Source organism: Hemibagrus wyckioides, linkage group LG05 (assembly GCF_019097595.1).
Source record: "Hemibagrus wyckioides isolate EC202008001 linkage group LG05, SWU_Hwy_1.0, whole genome shotgun sequence".
Lineage (NCBI taxonomy): Eukaryota > Metazoa > Chordata > Actinopteri > Siluriformes > Bagridae > Hemibagrus > Hemibagrus wyckioides.
Genome location: NC_080714.1, coordinates 8,038,952 through 8,057,132, shown reverse-complemented (window position 1 = coordinate 8,057,132; position 18,181 = coordinate 8,038,952). Strand labels below are relative to the sequence as shown.

The 18,181-nt window shown below is 37.7% G+C and overlaps 1 protein-coding gene across 1 annotated transcript in view; it reads right to left on the bottom strand.

Moving 5' to 3' along the window:
• The window catches only part of plch2a (phospholipase C, eta 2a), a 125,468-nt gene extending 107,502 nt beyond the window's left edge, over window positions 1-17,966 (bottom strand). Inside the window, exons 1-3 of the mRNA XM_058389550.1 lie at window positions 17,685-17,966; window positions 16,597-17,094; window positions 12,237-12,777 (exon numbers count right to left, since the gene is read on the bottom strand). Coding sequence (XP_058245533.1) covers window positions 12,237-12,399 — 163 coding nt within the window. The 5' untranslated portion in view covers window positions 12,400-12,777; window positions 16,597-17,094; window positions 17,685-17,966. The remainder of the gene's footprint in view (window positions 1-12,236; window positions 12,778-16,596; window positions 17,095-17,684) is intronic.
• Between the last annotated feature and the right edge of the window lie 215 nt (window positions 17,967-18,181).

Below are 18,181 nucleotides of genomic sequence, written 5' to 3'. Positions count from 1 at the left end.
TTCAGTACCGACTGCATTTGATTCAGAATCTACTGCATTTGATTCTGTACCGACTGCATTTGTTTTTGTACCTACTGCATTCAGAATCTACTGCATTTGATTCACTATCAACTGTATTCGATTCAGTATCTACTGCATTTGATTCACTACCTACTGGATTTGATTCAGTACCGACTGGATTTGTTTTTGTACCTACTGCATTTTATTCAGAATCTACTGCATTTGATTCACTATCAACTGCATTTGATTCAGTACCTACTGCATTTTATTCAGTACCGACTGCATTTGATTCAGTATCTACTACATTTGATTCAGTACCTACTGTATTTGATTCAGTACCGACTGCATTTGATTCAGTACCGACTGCATTTGATTCACTACCTTCTGCATTTGATTCAGTATCTACCTCATTTGATTCGGTACCGACTGCATTTGATTCAGTACCTACTGCATTTTATTCAGTACTGACTGCATTTGATTCAGTACCTCCTGCATTCGATTCAGTACCTACTGCATTCATGCAGCAATCCAACCTGCTGTTCTACAAACAAAACCAGCACATCAAGTCACGTGGCTCTGTTTCCATTTAGTCTGAAAGACTATTAGAAGACGCCCCTAGATAATGATGTGCAGGCAGTATGCGGAATGTAGAATATGATATGTTTAAGGGGTTCGAGTACGTAACTGTATGGACGGCTTCATTAAAGGTAAACGTGGCAATTGCATCCTTAATCGGTAGAATATAACAGAAACAGATATAGAAGATGAATTTATAAGATGCTATCTTCCATACAAAACAGATCCAGTATGAGCTGAACTGGAATAATTGCAAAGGCTATTGAAGAGGTGTTGTCGTTGTTATTAGCTGAACGCCGCCGAAATCTCAAAACCTAAATGCACTGGCACAAGACCATATAAAATAAGTCTTACTTGATGATAATCCTTTACAAGGTCACGCCATGTCTATCAAATTTGTTCCAAACAAACTTATCCCAGACCTCACTTTTTGCAGTAGTTCCACTTTCTGTGACAAATGAGCGACTCAGTGTCCGCCTTAAGCCTCTCTATTGTTTGAAGTGGGTTAGTGAGTGGTTCCGAAGAGGAGAAGAATGCCTAAATTAAAGACTGCTTCACTGCACCGCATCATAAAAAAATATATATATTTGATGTCTATCCCTGGAGCTTATTTCTTCATGGGCTGCCACTCCATCAGGGGGTGTGGAAGAAAGAACAAATATTGATGTTTCGTACTATATAAGTGTGTTTCAGAACACACACACACACGAAAAAAGTAAGTCGTTTTACTGTCGCTGGGTTGCAATGCATTGTGTTAGCATTAAATAATTAAAAGATGTGTGTAAGCACAACTACCCTTTCTTGAAACAATAACTTTTGTTGCGCTAACTGACCTTGGAATTGGAAAGTTAGAACTCCGGATGCTGTCTAAACAGTCAACTGTCAAGTTATGTCTGTTTGTTGTTAGTCTAAAGAAAAGACCTTGTCCTTGCATAAATCTTTTAAAGATAAGAAGTGCTACTTTGTTGACTGTTGATGCTGTGAGTAGTTACATTGGATTTGACATCACTTGCTGAACTCATGGGCTGAGGAAACCTTCCGGAGTGTCAATTCAGTACCTACAGTACAGCGTTTGATACAGTATCTACTGCTTCGATTCAGTATTTACTGCATTGAATTCAGTACCTCCTGCATTCAATTTAGTGCCTAAATTTACCTAGATTTGCCATGTGAACAAAATTGTGTAATGTGTCAGCACATACTGCATTCAATTCAGCATCTCATGCATTTGATTCAGTACCTGCTGCATTTGATTCAGTATCTCCTGCATTTGATTCAGTACCTACTGCATTTGATTCGGCACCTACTGCATTTGATTCAGTACCTACTGAATTCGATTCAGTATCGACTGCATTCGATTCAGTACCTACTGCATTTGATTCAGAATCCACTGCATTTGATTCACTATCAACTGCATGTGATTCAGTACCTCCCTCATTTGATTCAGTACCGGCTGCATTTGATTCAGTATCTACTGCATTTGATTCACTTCCTACTGGGGTTGATTCAGTATCTACTGCATTTGATCCATATCTACTGCATTCAATTCAGTACCTACAGCATTTGATTCAGTATTTCCTGCATTCGATTCAGTACTTGCTACATTGAATTCATTACCTATTGCATTTCGATTCAATATTTACTGCATTCAATTCAGTACCTCCTGCATTTGATTCTGTAGCTCCTGCATTCAGTTCAGTACCTATTGCAACTGACTCACTAAATACTGCATTTGATTCAGTACCTGCTGCATTCAATTCACTACCCCCTGCATTCAATTCAATACCTACTGCATTTGATTCCGTACCTACTGCATTCAATAGTATTCAGTACCAGTCGCATTTGATTCAAAACCTACTGCTTAGTGTTAATATCGTGCGTAGTGATATACAATCCAGGATATACAATCCTGAATACAATCCAGACATACTACATCCACAATGATGACCCATGACAAAAAGGACCTACAGGCTGCCTTCCACCATTTCTGATTCAGACAGTTCTTCCACATCAGTTGCATTATGGGATAACGCAGTGTGCATTGGTATTGGAACTGCAGAATCTTGGCAGAAGCAGTAGGTCATCTGGGTATTTCTCGCTTACTGTTTCATGAACACTGAGACCTACTACTCCTTTGGCCTGTGTAGTAGGGATATGTATGCAGCTTTGGTCTTGAAGTGTCTATTTTAAGATCTGGATCTGTACTGAGTATGTGTGTGTGTGTGTGTGTTTGTGTGTGTGTGTGTGTGTGTGTGTGAATTTCAGCACATACTGACATACTAAGAAAAGAAAAAGTCAGTTTAATTAAAACTTATTTTAGAAAACACTTTCATTAATAGACGTGTAAACACAGAAGCACCTCGGTTTAGTCCTGATCGAAGACAAATTCCACAGAAACCACCAGGAAAGAGTAATGTAGCGCTTTTATAAAGGCATGTTTGGCATTGTTAAGTCATATTTCAATGAATGTCTCAGACTCCCACTATAAACGAGGTTCATAAGTGAAGTTTCTAAGTGTTGCACTCATTTATAACCACTTTTTTTTATTTTGCCACCTGTAGAGTTGGTCATAAAACCTTCTCATTTAACATTAAACAAATGACTTCTTCTGTATATCCCAGTTTCCCACAGGGCACATTAACTTTCAATTTCTTATGAACAGATTCGGTTTTGCACAGCCGTCGGGGGTTAAATGCCTTGTACTTGTACAGCAACAGTACTTAAAATGAAACATTGATTATTACAGCGATCAGCTCTGTGTAATAACTGCAGTCTATTGCTAATTAGTCCTCCTGCACTTTTTCACGATTGCATCACTCACGCTATGGCTGACTGCTGTGTGATTAGTGTTTTGCAGCTCTTTCACTAGAATCCTGTGAAATCTTTTATTTATTTGTTTATTTGAATTATTTTAGTTTAGAAAGCAATTTTCTTATATATACAGTACCAGTCAAAAGTTTGGACACACCTTCTAATTCCATGGTCTTTCCTGATGTTTATTTCTTTCTACATTGTAAAACAATGCTGAAGGCGGCCGAAATACACAATAATCTCCTTTGAACAGTTGATATTGAGATATGTCTGCTACTGATGCTCTGTAGAGCCGTTATGAAGGCTATATATATACATATATATTTTCTTTTATTTTTATTATTATTTTATATGCTTGTCATCACGGTGCTGCTGAATTCTCGATCTGATTGGTCAGAAGGTTAATAGGAGGTTAATACCAGTAGTTTGACTCCAAGCAGAAAAACATCACAAGTTTATAGAAATGTGTTTGTTCTAATACATTTTCATGTATTAGAGGCAGAAGGTTAACAGACATGAAGCAAGCCACATTCAAGCCACAGAAAAGTGCTATCTGCCCCCTTCCTCATACCTGAGCTCGATCTAACCGATCAAGTTGCCATGATTGACCTCCTTGGCTACTATACACATCGCTGTGAATGAGTTGATATTACAGCAACTATTATAAAGGCACTACTGTCAGAGATGCTGTCAATCATCCTTCTGACCCAGCAGAACTGAGATTTTAATAGTAATGTGGTATAAAAGCCAATATAACGGTTAAAACTCCGGCTTCGTGCTCACAAATAGCAAGCCATGTAAACGTGCGCATTCATTCATTTAGTAAACATTTTACTAGGTTTCAAAAAGCTTCTACCTTTTAGAGCCTAATCTAAAAAGAAAAAGAGTTGCTTTCAGAGGTTTGTTTACGAAGTATATCGTGTGTCCTTATAGCACTTTATAGGCTTTTTGTGGTAAAGCTGGCAATTTTACAACACTGTTAGCAAAACTCTGACTCTGCAAGCAAAAAACCCAAATGTAAATTAATGTGAGAAAGATGAGTAAGAAGAATATTTTATGTGGGTTTTTTTTTTTTTTGTTCATCTCACCACATTCCTGTGTGTCTCAGTGATTTACTCGGGCATCTAGAGAGAATATTCCATCATAAATCTGTCAGTAGCATCCTATTACAGAATCCATCTATAAGTCTGCTAAAAACATGGTTCAGTGTCGAGGGGAGATTTGGAGGAGTCTCCCAAGAGACCACAGTATCTCTGTAAAAGCAAGCTGTTAAGCCTGAAACAGCCAATAACCGTCTTCGGTTCAGTGTGAGCTAGCATTTCTACGACAAACGACCAGTCGACGTTTACAGTTTCAGAGCGAAATGGGCATGAATTTACACCGCTCACATTACCCCAATGAGGCAGTCTGATAGGAGCCTAAATGCAACATTAAGGCCTGCTGAGAGCACAAGCTGCGCACTAACCGAGGACATATTTACAGCAACATCTGCTTTCGCTGATAAGACGTAACGATTTGGGTCTTTCCGTTTTCCCAACGCTTGTCAGTGCGCAAGTAAGAAAAACACAACGCGCAGACATGCGCCCACAGCGGAGTGAAATATATTTACACTCATTACTGTGGAAGCTGTTGTAAGTCTTAACATGCAGGGCTTTTTTCAGCATTTGTGTCACTGGGGATCGTGAAGAAAAAAATCAATTAACCAAGGCAAAAAAAAAACAAAACAAAACAAAGAACCACGCTTCTAAGAGAAAGCTTCGTAAACCATATTTAGGTGCAAATGAGTCTACAATTTGCCCACGTGTACTGTATGTCGATGATATGAAGCACGAGGAAGCCGGTTCTATTCCTAGCTCTTCATATTAATATTGATTTTGTGGTTTCTTTTTGTTTGTTTTTTTCTCTCTGAACCAGTCATTAGTCATTCATAAGATGATGATCTTACTCATGATATCGTCTACATGGCAAATATCAGAAGATTGATGAGGAAATAACTCAAATTTAACATACAAGTGACACAAATAAAACATCATATGTGCCGGATTATGTTTTTTTTTTTGGTCAATATTATGTATATATTGAGAAGGCTCTGCTCTCTGTGTGTGGTGTAGAAAAGCTCACTGGTTCACTGGACAGTTTATTCAGGAATTCATTAAAAGCAAAAAGTAAAACTGTAAAGTCATGATTAATTATTAGCATTTATTCTACAATCTGGTGTTCCTTAATTTTCTTTAACAACATGGCCGCTCATCATTAAAACTCAGACGAGACAAAAGACATCTGGACATTTTCAGAATTCTTTCAGAAATGAAGCCTAGAGATTTGGTTCAATAATGTAGAGACAGATGGACAGAGTGGGACTAAAAGTTTTATTATGTAGACTGTACACGATCCAGAGGATTGCATGAAGACCTGCGAATTACAAAAACTCTCAACCAGTACCAACCATTTTACCCCGAAACTGTAGGACAATGATACAGAGAACATCAGCAATGTTATTAGCTTGGGTGAGGATAAATGAATGAAATGGAAATGAAGTGCATAGGACAGTGAAGTACAATACGCATCAGCAAAACAGAAAAGACAACAACAAAATAGAAAAAACACGACAAAAATGCAATGAACACAACAATGAAATACAAAAACTCTACAATTAAAAACAAAAACAACAAAATAAAAAAATTAATTTTTTTTGTTTTTTAATTAAAAAATAATCAAAAACACACAGAAAACAAAGGTTAAATAAACATAACAACAAAATCCAAATTGTCTTATTTTGCTTTTTTGTCATTTTTTGCGATTTTATGTTTTTGGTTTTTTTTGTTTAATTTTGCTGATTACTTTAAGGCCATCGTACCAAAGGCACCACATTCCTATATCCAATATTTTTGAGCAAAAAAAAAATCACAGTTCTGCTGAACAGAAGCATAGCAGGGATAATGGGGATATGGTATTTTAGTGGTTAAGGTGTTGGGTTACTGATCGGAAAGGTTGTGAGTTTTAATCCCAGGTCCACCAAGCTGCCACTGCTGGACCCCTGAGCAAGGCCCTTAACCCTCGCTTGGTCAGTTGTATATAAATGAGATAAAAATGTAACTTGCTCTGGATAAGAATATCCAGATGCTGAATGTAAATGTTGCAGCATGATGCAGAGACTTTTCAATTAAAATATAGTGAGCTTTGTCTCCTTCTCCAGACTAAAATCTGAGGAAAACAACACACATGCATAAAGAATTTGAAAAATGATTAAAAAAAAAAAAAATGTGCTGAAGTATTTACTTTTTCTTTACTTCTTCAAACTAATACAAATATCTTCTATCTATCATCATCCAGAGCAAAATCTAGCATTTAACCTTGGATGGAAATAGCAGTGTCCCAAATTTTGAGACGTCCCATCCCTCTTTTTGGCCCCTGGATAAAGTTAGTTGTACCCCTTAGTGGGACTATATAAGTTATTACATGGGGGAAGGAGTGGTCAAGGGCACATCAGGGTGGTTAAAATAACTTATTAACACAAGAACGTCCAGCAGCACAGGAGCTTTATTTGGATTAAAATCCAGTCTTCAGGGATATAAATCTTCAGACAAGGTGAAAAATTAGCCATGTCATTTTGGAACAGAGATTGTTTCAGTTCTCCTCGGCACGAACGACTGTCAAGGAATTCTTATTTTATATATATATATATATATATATATATATATATATATATATATATATATATATATATTTCTAGAAGCAGATGCTCCACGTTGTTTCCCAGAGTAATAAGCAAAAAATTATTGTGAGGATATTTCAGCAGAAACAAGCAGATGTGCAGGGAGATGAAAGAATGTGGTGTTTCAGAACGGTTTCAGAAATTTCCCGGAAGACCTGCAAATTATTCTTTTTTTTTTTGTCTTGGGGAGAAAAGGTAAAGAGAAAAACAGTGAAAAAATGAAAAGTGTATATATTTAAATAAGCTGCAAAAATCCTCCCATAAGGATGGTGCCTTATGTAGAACAAATACTACTGCATAATATGTAAGAAAGGGGTTTTGTTATATAATTATATATATATTAGAAATGACAATTAAATGACTCAAAAAACTGGTTTCGATTACAATTTACTCTAGAACAGTGGCCTTTTAATGACCTACTGAAAGCTACAATACTAAGGAGGAGCGCTATTCTATTCAGTTGCTCAACATTCTACAACACACACACACCTTCCATTGACAGTTTTCCTTGTGTGGACTAGCCGAATGTTTCCATAAGGTCAGAACTGTCAGATTTCCAGCACACACACACACACACACAGCATCAGCAAGCTTCCAGTGTAAACATTTCCAAACAACTGGCTGTATCTTCGCATGTTGTATAATGAGTAATGTTAATCATACTGTATCATTGTTTAGAGATCCTGAGGGTGAGAAACTGCACAAATTCTGCCCTCTACTGGGAACCGAAGAGCTCGGTCAGATCACACCAGGGATCACGTCAACTATAACATTAATTAGGTACATGTTATTTAACATATTATTTTCATGAACATTATTTTAAAAGTGTATAAACTATATAAACTATAAAACTAGTCTATTTTCCCTATTGAAGCTTTTTATTTCTGAACCTTTCACCAACAGAGCCCATTAGGTCCAAGCTGGCATTATTTATAGAACTACTTTAAGAAGACATAGCCTACTGGTGGTCCAGAGGCAGGCTCTCACGCTTTCATGGCCACAGCCCGGATTCGATTCCCGGGCAGGGAGCTAACCCAGCCAGTGAAGAGTTAACTCTCAGTGCTGGTCCCAAACCTGGGTAAAATGGAAGGGTTAAAACCTGTGCCAAATGAGATTATGCGGACCAAATGATCTGCTGTGGCGACCCCAAACATAGAGCAGCCAAAAGAACAACAATTAGTTAAGAAGAACTATAACTATAACTTATTAATACATCTAATAAGCATGTATTAACAAAATCATGGATCTGCTGGCTAGGCTGTGGCTACTGACTCCACTTTCACAAACAACAAGCAAATCCACATGAGTTTGAAATGAAGTTTCTAGAGATTATTAAGATGCTGTACACAAAGAATCTTATATATTTTTTTCCAAGCTGTATATTTTTCAAAGCAGACTAGGTGTAACCTCACAGTCTTTCTCCTGTTGGCAAAGCTGCACTAAAAGGTGTGAAACAGATTTTCAAATCACATTAACTCCCCAGCCAACTGCTTCCCTGATAGCAACTCGGCACACAGACGCCTCTAAATGGATTGTCCAGACAACTGTTTACAGTTTTCTCTGAACCGTATATGGCTTCCCTTCCCTATTAACGCCCAATCAAACGCTTTTTTCCCCACCCTGGACCACACCCACAGCAAAAATTTCAAGTAAGCAAATCCCAGCTGGTGGCCAAGTCAGCATATTAGTGCATTACATCAGAGATGCAGCAGCTTCAGTTTCTTTAATATCCAGTGTAGTGCACTTTAGGTCCAGTAAAGAACCAATTGGGATTCAGCCGATGGGCTACTTTCTAAAAGCAATGTCTCTGGGTATCTACGAGTGTGTTGCAAACAGATGTGCTGTAATTACTCCCATGGCAGGTGCAGATAAATGAGCTCTGTTCTGTTTTTCACACACACAGAAACAACGGATATCAAAATGATGCAACAAATTTAATAGTAACTCTATAAAATGCACAGAATGAATATAGCAGCATGCAGCACGTATTTAAACAATCTACTACTTACTCAACTAAACTCATAACAGGGGCATATTAAATATACTGCCCCATTACAAGCATCTGAACTCATAACTATGACTTGGCATGCATTACTTGTACACTAAATAAAGATTACACAGTATTTGCTCCCTTTTAAGGGACTGATAATGAATTCCTATAACACATCACTTACTCAGTGTTTTTTAAAAGAAAGTTGGTGGAAATGACTCAGAATTACCAGACGGCTTATATGACGGTGGTATGTAGGATGCAGTTATGGACATGGCCGAAGCTTGTTTTTCTGGGCTGTCGGGGCATGTTGTGGGTGAGATTAATGCAAGTTTGAAGTCATTCAATTATGGCTTCGAAAATCAAACAGGAAAGCCCGCCAGCACAGCAGATGGGAGATTAAAGGAGTATTAGAAGATCTCTTTGTGTGCTGATAAACCCAATTAGAATGTACAGATGTGAGGCATGAAGCCAACTCCAAAAGTCTTGTAATGAATGTAGGGGATTTTTTTCCCAAAACAAAATATATAGAACCAAGAATGATTGATATGATGTAATGAATTTCTAATTCTATTACAATATTTAGAGATTATACAGATAGCATGGGAAAAAAGCTTACAGGATTGGGCTCAGAAGCAGTATATTATCATTTCCATCCTACTGTCCAACCCCCAAAACCTAATCTCTAATAAGATTATTGCTATAAAATAAATCCAATTAATTTCCTGCTTTAAAAAAAAAGATATAAACATGCTAGCTTGCTAAAAATCCCATGCCTATCCTGGGCTAGCAGGCTAAGTCGCTTTTCTCAACAACAAACCACTCTAATTATTACCACTCTAATGCACATTTCATCACAATTTTCCTTTTCTACTCTTTATAGTAACTCCAGGTACCCCTAAGGGCACATATATACCTGACCCTTTGAGAATACTGGCTTATAGTGAGTTTAATTTGTTTCTCAGCTGAAGCCATTTAACCTTGTAACTCAACCAGGAGAGTGTGTACAAAATGATTCACCTAATGAAATCAGGCAAGGAGTGACGTTGAGCCTAAACCATTTGGAAGACAGGAGATAGACATGAATACTAAGCTAGGTATAATAATACAGACTTTTTTAATGTTATAGAGTGGTAGAAATGGCTAAATAAGATGTGTCTGGATTTCAAGCAGTTGTCATGATACACCATCTCATATATGGCACCTATTATCAAATTCTACACTTGGCGGAAAAAGATGTTCCAACTTTAGGCACAAAAGAAGTCAGGCTACACTGTTACAGTCTGTCAGAGAGAGAGAGAGAGAGAGAGAGTATAAACAGTATAGAGAGACAGAGTCTGAAATGATATAAGGTCTGATTCAAGATGGAGTTTTATATGTATCCTGTTGGAAAGCTAAGGTTTTTATTTGTTCTCTAACATGGAAGGAAGCTAGCGATTGATAGATGACAGTCACATGATTTATCAGTTTCGTGGGGTTGCTATTTTTACCCAGTTGTGTTGAGAACTCTGTAGAATTGATATATGGAGATTTTAGATATCAAGCAGGGTCCCTCAGTGTGTAAACGGTTGCACTGACTAGCACGCTAACACTCTAACTAATACACAGAGAACACAAAATTCATCAAAACAGAGACGGCCATTTTGTTCGCTACATATACACTGGATATATATATATATATATATATATATATATATATATATATATATATATATATATATATATATATATATCAAGATGTTAACGGCCTAGTTCTCATCTATGGACATTAGAAAATTCATCTCAAAGCTAGACCCATGTGGTCTACACAGCAGGTTTCTCATTAGGTGTCTGTAATACTGAGGAAGTATTTAATTATATCCTCACAGTCATAAATGCTTCTTCTGAATCCCACGGACTTTAATATATTAAATAGTTTGTCACTGGTGTTACTGGTAATGAGAGCAGAGGTTTGTTAGTTCATCATTGGTGTTATTATTATTTAGGCATAGTACTTAGTGTTTATCATGAGCTTGTGGTTGCCTTGATTTGTGATCAGTTTATGCTTTGGAGATGAGCACAGCAAGGCTCACGTTAAGTATCTTGCAGTAGTATTTTTTTCTATTAAAGAGTAAAAATTCTTATATTCCAAAGCTTGAAAATATTGTCTGAATACAAATTATGATTGCTATTATTCGCAGACGCTTTCTACAGCTGCATTCTATTTCTTTCAGTCTTTTACTTACAAAATACTCTACTACTTCAGTTTTACTATTCAGACAGCATGCAGTCCAGGGCATTGCCTTGAATACCCTTGAATGTGTATTGACTCACCATTTGAATTGCAATAACCTACAGCTACCGTAGAGGCACACAAATCCCCAAGGTTATGTCCTATTGTTTATGGAACATTCCATAAAAATCTGTCATTTTAAGTAAATACAGTGGAATGTACACTGTATTCAGCATCAAACATCAGGGAAAATTGCCTTTAAGGAATCGTGCCGAAGTGTACAATGAGAACAAAAAGCACACAACCTTTCAAGTAACTTGCCTCTGCAGTACTGCCACAACTAATGCTTCCATATTTCAGGAAATAATCTGTAAAAAAAAATATCATTTTTTTTGTTTGCTGAAAGTCTGCATGCATGAATAGAAGTCGATGAGGTGTAAAAAAGCATGTGATCTGAATCCTGAATCTAGCAAGGATGAAAACCAGGATGTCCTGCATGACAAAATCAACAAGTTGCCCTCTGTACTTGCTTGTGCACTTATCATCTGTGAGCTTAAATGTTATATTAGCCAGAGAGATCTTCATTAGGGTTATTATGAAGACCTGTGATAAACAATTATTATAAAAACATATGACCGCTGGAGTGCGGATGTCTGTAGAGCACCCTCTGCAAGCTTCAAATAGACAGCAGACATTTCTTCTAAAATACTGAGACACTGTGACGATCAATCAGGTTTCGACCACAATAGCATAAACAACAGCACTCCTTTGAATCTTTTAACCTCTGTATATGGAAACTGATACCAAATAACACTGACCACAAACTCCAAAGTAAAAGTTTGAGTATAGAGCAGACAGAAACTTTGTTGTATCATTACATTATCAAAAAAGAACCACAGCACTTGCCTAATAATATATTGATACTGACTTACCGACACGAATGAAGTTAGCGGCTAAGAAGAAGTTCCAGTGTTGGCTCCGGCAAGAATCACTGTCATTGGTGAAGCCCCATGATTTCATTGATAGACTTGGAGACTCAGTGCCCACGCTGTGTCCTCCAGACTGCAGGGATGTATTCAAAGACAGTGTATCCATTTTTGAAGAAGGATTCTCAACTTGGAGAAGGGCGTTCAAGGGCACAGGTGTGTAAAAAAGTATGCATCCAAATAGGTTCTGCTATCAGACAACGTCAACTCAGGATCTCTATAAAATGTTGCACCGTGGACAGAAAGGACTTTCAGAATCGACAGAATCTCCAGCCAGGCTTAGTCTGACTGACGCTGGCAGTTCACTGGACTTTCAGCAGATGTTCTCATGGAGGCTGTAGTGGTTAAATGTCTGGAGATGGCAGGATGACTGGTTGGGGTTGATGAGGGTAATAGGGTGAGCTGGAAATCCTTTACAGCTGTTTTCACTGAATTTCAGCTCCCAGGCAGATGGCCAAAGCTAGGACAAGCTGGAGCAAGTCAGCACCTGAAGACAAATGACAGTAGATTCGTTTTGACAATAGTTTGACAATGGTTTTGTATTTGAGTGACATTTGTCAAGAAGATATTTGAAGGAAAATATTTTTTATTGCAACACGTGGGTTCAATAATCACTGCAAAAATAAAAAAATAAATAAACACACATTTGTTACTTGCAAAAGATTCTCCCTCCTGGGTCAATATTTGTTAAATTATCTCTGAAAGTCTTCTAAGATATATCTCTATTAGTTTTATGCATCTGTATCATATTTCAGGCAGTTTTTTGTTGAGAAATTGATCAAGCTGTACAGTATAACATGGGATGGAGTCTGTTAATGGACTGCAGTTGGTCTGGGTTTTGAATGGGACATTCTTGGTCATTCAGGTTCTTGGTAGGATCGTTGGCTGTTGGAAGGTGAATCTCTGCACCAATTTTTTTCCAGCACTAGCCTGTATTTGGCTCCCGTTCTCAACCAGTGTCCCAGTGACTGCTAATTAAAAGCAGCTCCAAAACATAATGTTGCCACTACCATGCTTCATGGGTTGCTTTCCTGACTAATCTGATTAACGACTGAGATGGCTTCCCTTTTGTAATTTGTAAAAAAGTTAGAGAAATGCAAAGTACTTTATGGGATAATCATGAAGCAATCAACAGCTGCAAACCTACAAAATTGCTCATTTGAGATAAACTCAACTTTTTTTATTTTAATTTAGATAATCACTCAACAGTGCTAAACCCTTTTCTTTTCTTTTTCTTTTTTTTTTATTTCTTTCCTGATATCTACAAGCTCCTGATCCTATCCACATCCTATTCCTGTCATCCTGAAGTAAAGGAGCTCCTGCCTCTACTACTACTACTATTGCTCACTTGCTGAAGTCTGTAAGCTCTGGCCATACTGATCTCTACTACATTTATAATGAATGACTGCTGACTATGACCAAAGATTAAGGTGTTAAGGTTTATTCCTTTAAAAAGAATGATGATGGTCTCCTATTAATTCCTACTATGGTTTCTGTCATTGTCATTTCTGTCAAGTGTTTAGACACTTCATTTTAAATATCTTTAATAAACTATTCCATACTATTATCTTTTGTTCTGTTTTAAAGTATGTTGCAACACTTTAGGAAACACTGGTCTGGTTGTATAACTGAATAACAGTGTCTAATTGCATAGAAGAGTTTGTCTGCCTCAAATAGCACACTTGTCCCTGTCTTTGAGGGAATTCCTTCTCCGGTCTCCAGAGAGGATTAGAGAGTGTGTGCATAGCATTGTAAAAGTTGATATGTGAGTGACAATTTAATGGAAACCTTCTCTCTTTCACAGGTTGGGGATTTCAGTCTTCGGAGAAAAAGCTTTAAAAAAGGTGAAGTTTCCTTCTCCAGTCAAGACACCCCCATACACACACACACACACACACACACTGTTTTAATACGGCAAGTAGTGGATCATTCATATGTATCAAAAGCATGTCTCGAGTACACAAATTTCTTTGTTCCTCTTTTCAATTCCATCACACATCACCTCACAGATGATTGCTTTTTCTGGCTTAGTCAAAACATAAACTCAGCCACTTCCATCCTGCCGAACAATGGGACACTGTTGTGACAAGACAAGTTTAGGCCTGAGGGCCACATGAGGAGATGTGTTAGCAAACACAACACCTGGATACTCTCCGAGGGGAAAAAAAACCCAACAACCCCTTCCCATCTAACCATCCCCCTACACAGCAAAGTATGACAAATATATCTGATGTTAAACACCCTGCTTCAAACTGTAATCAGGATATAAATTATGCACTAATATTACACAATTTAACAAAAAAAAAATCTCATTTACAGTTCCAGGCCTTTCAGATCATACTAAATGTATAATATATATATATATATATATATATATATATATATATATATATATATATATATATATATATATATATAAATGCTGTCTGAAAAACTCATTTATTGCTCCACTGAGCAGTAAACAAAGTAAAGAAAAGAAACTTTCCGGTGATAAAAAACACTATAAATGGAAAGCAGATCTTCAGCAAGGTACTAGATTTCTTAACATTCAATGCAGAAAGTGTGAAATGGAGATATCTGGCAAGTTTTAAATCACTGTGCATTGTGTTTCGATGTAAGCCGAGCCGGCACGAGGAAACACAATGATCTGCCTGAACTTTGCTCTCACCTGCCTCTGTACAAAATCTCCCTCTAAACCTCAGACAAAGCCTTTTGTCTGTTTAACTCATCTGCCGCTTACAGATGAAGGGAGTATGCAAAAGTTCTTAATTCCTCATTCTCATGCAGCTAGAGTAAAGAACAGCAGCTGTTATTTAAGAAAGGGTCAGTTAAATGGGTGCGTATCAGAGAATACTGTATGCAGGAATATCTGCACTGCTGATCAGATGCATGACTGATAGGAATATTTGAATAAAAACAAATTACCGGATTAACTACTTACACTTTTTGCTTATCATACAGCGTATGGTTCGGTAAGTACAGTAACTATAATAGAATATATGGGAGAGAAAGAGAGAGGGTGTTTCATGGGTGGTTCATGGGAAATCTTTGAAAAAAAAAAATTATATGGCAATTTATTTTTCACGCAGTTTTATTTGGGAGGGATTAGAAATGACAGGAAGGAAGATTTGTCCTGGTACACCCTTCCAACCACACAACACACTTAAACAGGTGGAAATTAGTACTTGTGACAATCAACAACTCTTCTATTTTAACCAGTGTTTATTGTGTACAGTTAAAAAATTTGCAGCTATTAAATAATCGAAGCTGCCTTCTTCAAATACGTAAAAAAAAAAAAATCGTCGGTTTACCAGCATTAAAGTAACATGCAAAATGAAAACACGTGAAGCTGGACATTTTCTCTGTTAAGCATTCCTAATTTTCTCTCATATTAGCAATAACATGTTTGCACAAACGTCGTTCAACACATATGCCTGTTTCGGCTCAAAGCGTGTCGTTCTTATCAGCGAATAAGAGATGGTGATAAGAGATTACTCGATACTTAAGAACACTTAAAGGTGCAGGTTCAGTCATTTGAATATCGTTTACATTTCTAGCAAATATGTCACGTATAAAGGCTTGCCAACACACTAGTAGGTCACCAGCTGGCAACCTGGAGTTTTCTCTATAACTCCGAGTCACTCGCTGGCACACAGAGCAGCCAAACACAATAAGCCTTTTCATTACCTTTCAACCGACCGGTTCATGTTGCACCTCACAATGCAGGCTTCAAGACAAAAAACAAAACAAAAACATGCATAGGCTAATTCAAAGCCTGATTTTATTTTTTTTTAGGAAGCTCACATGCTGGATTTCAAAGGAGGGTCGCTAGAAACTCTACTAGGGATTTAAATAAATGGGGCATGCTGTAAACTTTTGAAATGACATAATTGGAGGGGTGTTTCATGTCTAAGTACACGAGTTAACGTCTAATTTATGGGTGTCGGAGTCGCAGTTTAGCCTGAAGCGCTGTTCCTGTCAGAAACGGGTGCCTGATTCACAGTTTGGCCCGAAGAACTGTTCCTGACAGAAACGATCGCTGCCAGTTCATGACAGCATGAAAAAAAAACAAAAAGAAAAACTTCTGATCCATTGAGAGTTCGCTCACCTGAAAGCTCTCCTTGTTATTCTCTTTCTCTGTGCACTTACAGGTAAGGGATATAGAGTTTCAGAGCAGTGAAGCTCCTACAGTGAAAACCCAAACCAACTGAGATCCAGCTCCACAGTCGCGCCTGGGCATTCACATTATCACTTGACAATATCTCGATATATAAAAAATAAATCATAGGGTATCAGATCACTTTACCTTTGTGAGACACAAGAAGCAATCTTCCTGAGGCAGGAACCGGTAAATCCCAGAGTGACTGTGTAATAGTGATAGTGAAACACACACTCTCCTCAGGCTACTCCACTCCTTTTAAACTCAATATGCTGTTTGATTTCCATAAGCATAAAATGTACAGTTCCACGTTCCAGGTAAAGGAAGTTGATGTCATCTGAAAGTTCTTTGTCCACAGTGGGTGTTCCCGTATGGGGTAACAACTGTGTCAACACCGGACAAGTAAAGGCAAAAGAGTCTTCGCAAGAGAGGGGCGGGCAACGGGGTGGGGTGCTGAGAAGAGGAGCACATGGGAAACGTGCTGAAATGTTGTGTAGGTGATCGCTGGAGATTACTGGGGTCAAAAAAAAAACAGGCAGACGATCGATTCTACTGGCTTCGCTTCTCACCAGCTGCTAAGATGTCTTCTGGCTCCAGTATTTCATACCTAGTCGTCATCCAGCATGTGGACGTTTTCCTAATCCTCTTTAGAGGACACAGAGTTCACAAAATACACTGCATCAGGATAACTCATGCAGTTTGTATCACCGTAAAAAATTTAATAAAGTTGAAATGACATTTTAAATAGATCAAGGATTCATCACAGTGCTTTTAGTGTCTGTCAACAGGACAAAGTCCTGTCTGTACCAACCTATGATTTTACCACAGTCAAACAAATCATGGAACTGTGAATATAGAAGAATGAGTTTGCACTTTCCTTCTAATTAAAAGCAATTTTGGCTGTAAATCATATGCAGAAGGATTCACTCACTTACATGCTCCTTCACCGACACTTTATGTTGAAGACTTTCCAAACTAATAAAACAGTGACATCTATCATATTTTGTTTTTTTAAGTCAAGTTAAAAAATAGCTAAACCAGTTTCACTCCCTTTGCAATCATGGCAGCTAGACAGAACTGTACTGAAGCTTTAAACTTTGTAAGACCTGTAGATAAAGAAAAAGTAGTGTTTGTCTGCTACAAGGACTATAAACATCATGTACATGCAATAGAAACATGACCAAACTAACTAAAAACCAACTAAAAAATAATAAAAGGAACAATAAAAGCCGTACCTCAGCAAGCTTGTAGTTTATACGAATTGAAATCCAACTTCTGTTGCTTTCCTGAGTTAACCTGTACACCATTTAACTTCACACTGCAAGAGCTCACATGTATCTCCTAGTCTGAAAGACTCTGCCCCTCCTCAAGTGTAAACAGTGGCCACACTTTCTTGACTGCCACAGTGAACCAATAGGCTCCGGCAAGTCTTTAATCAAACAAGACTTGCCTTAGCATAGTTGACGTCTGGGAACAAGTCATGCTTAGGAATTCTTCACCAACGTGAAGAGGGATTTTCAGTTTCCTTTACAACCTGATTTCAATAGTGCTGATGGATCCGGGTGGATCTCAAGAGAAAGAAAACTGAAAACTGGTTCTGCCACTTAGGCTAGGGACTAGATGATAAAGAAAATAATAAACTAATGCCAGATAGCTCCAGGGTCTATCTATGTAGACTCTCTAGAAAGGACTTTACTCAGTAAAGTTTGGAAAATGCTACTCCCAGCCATGG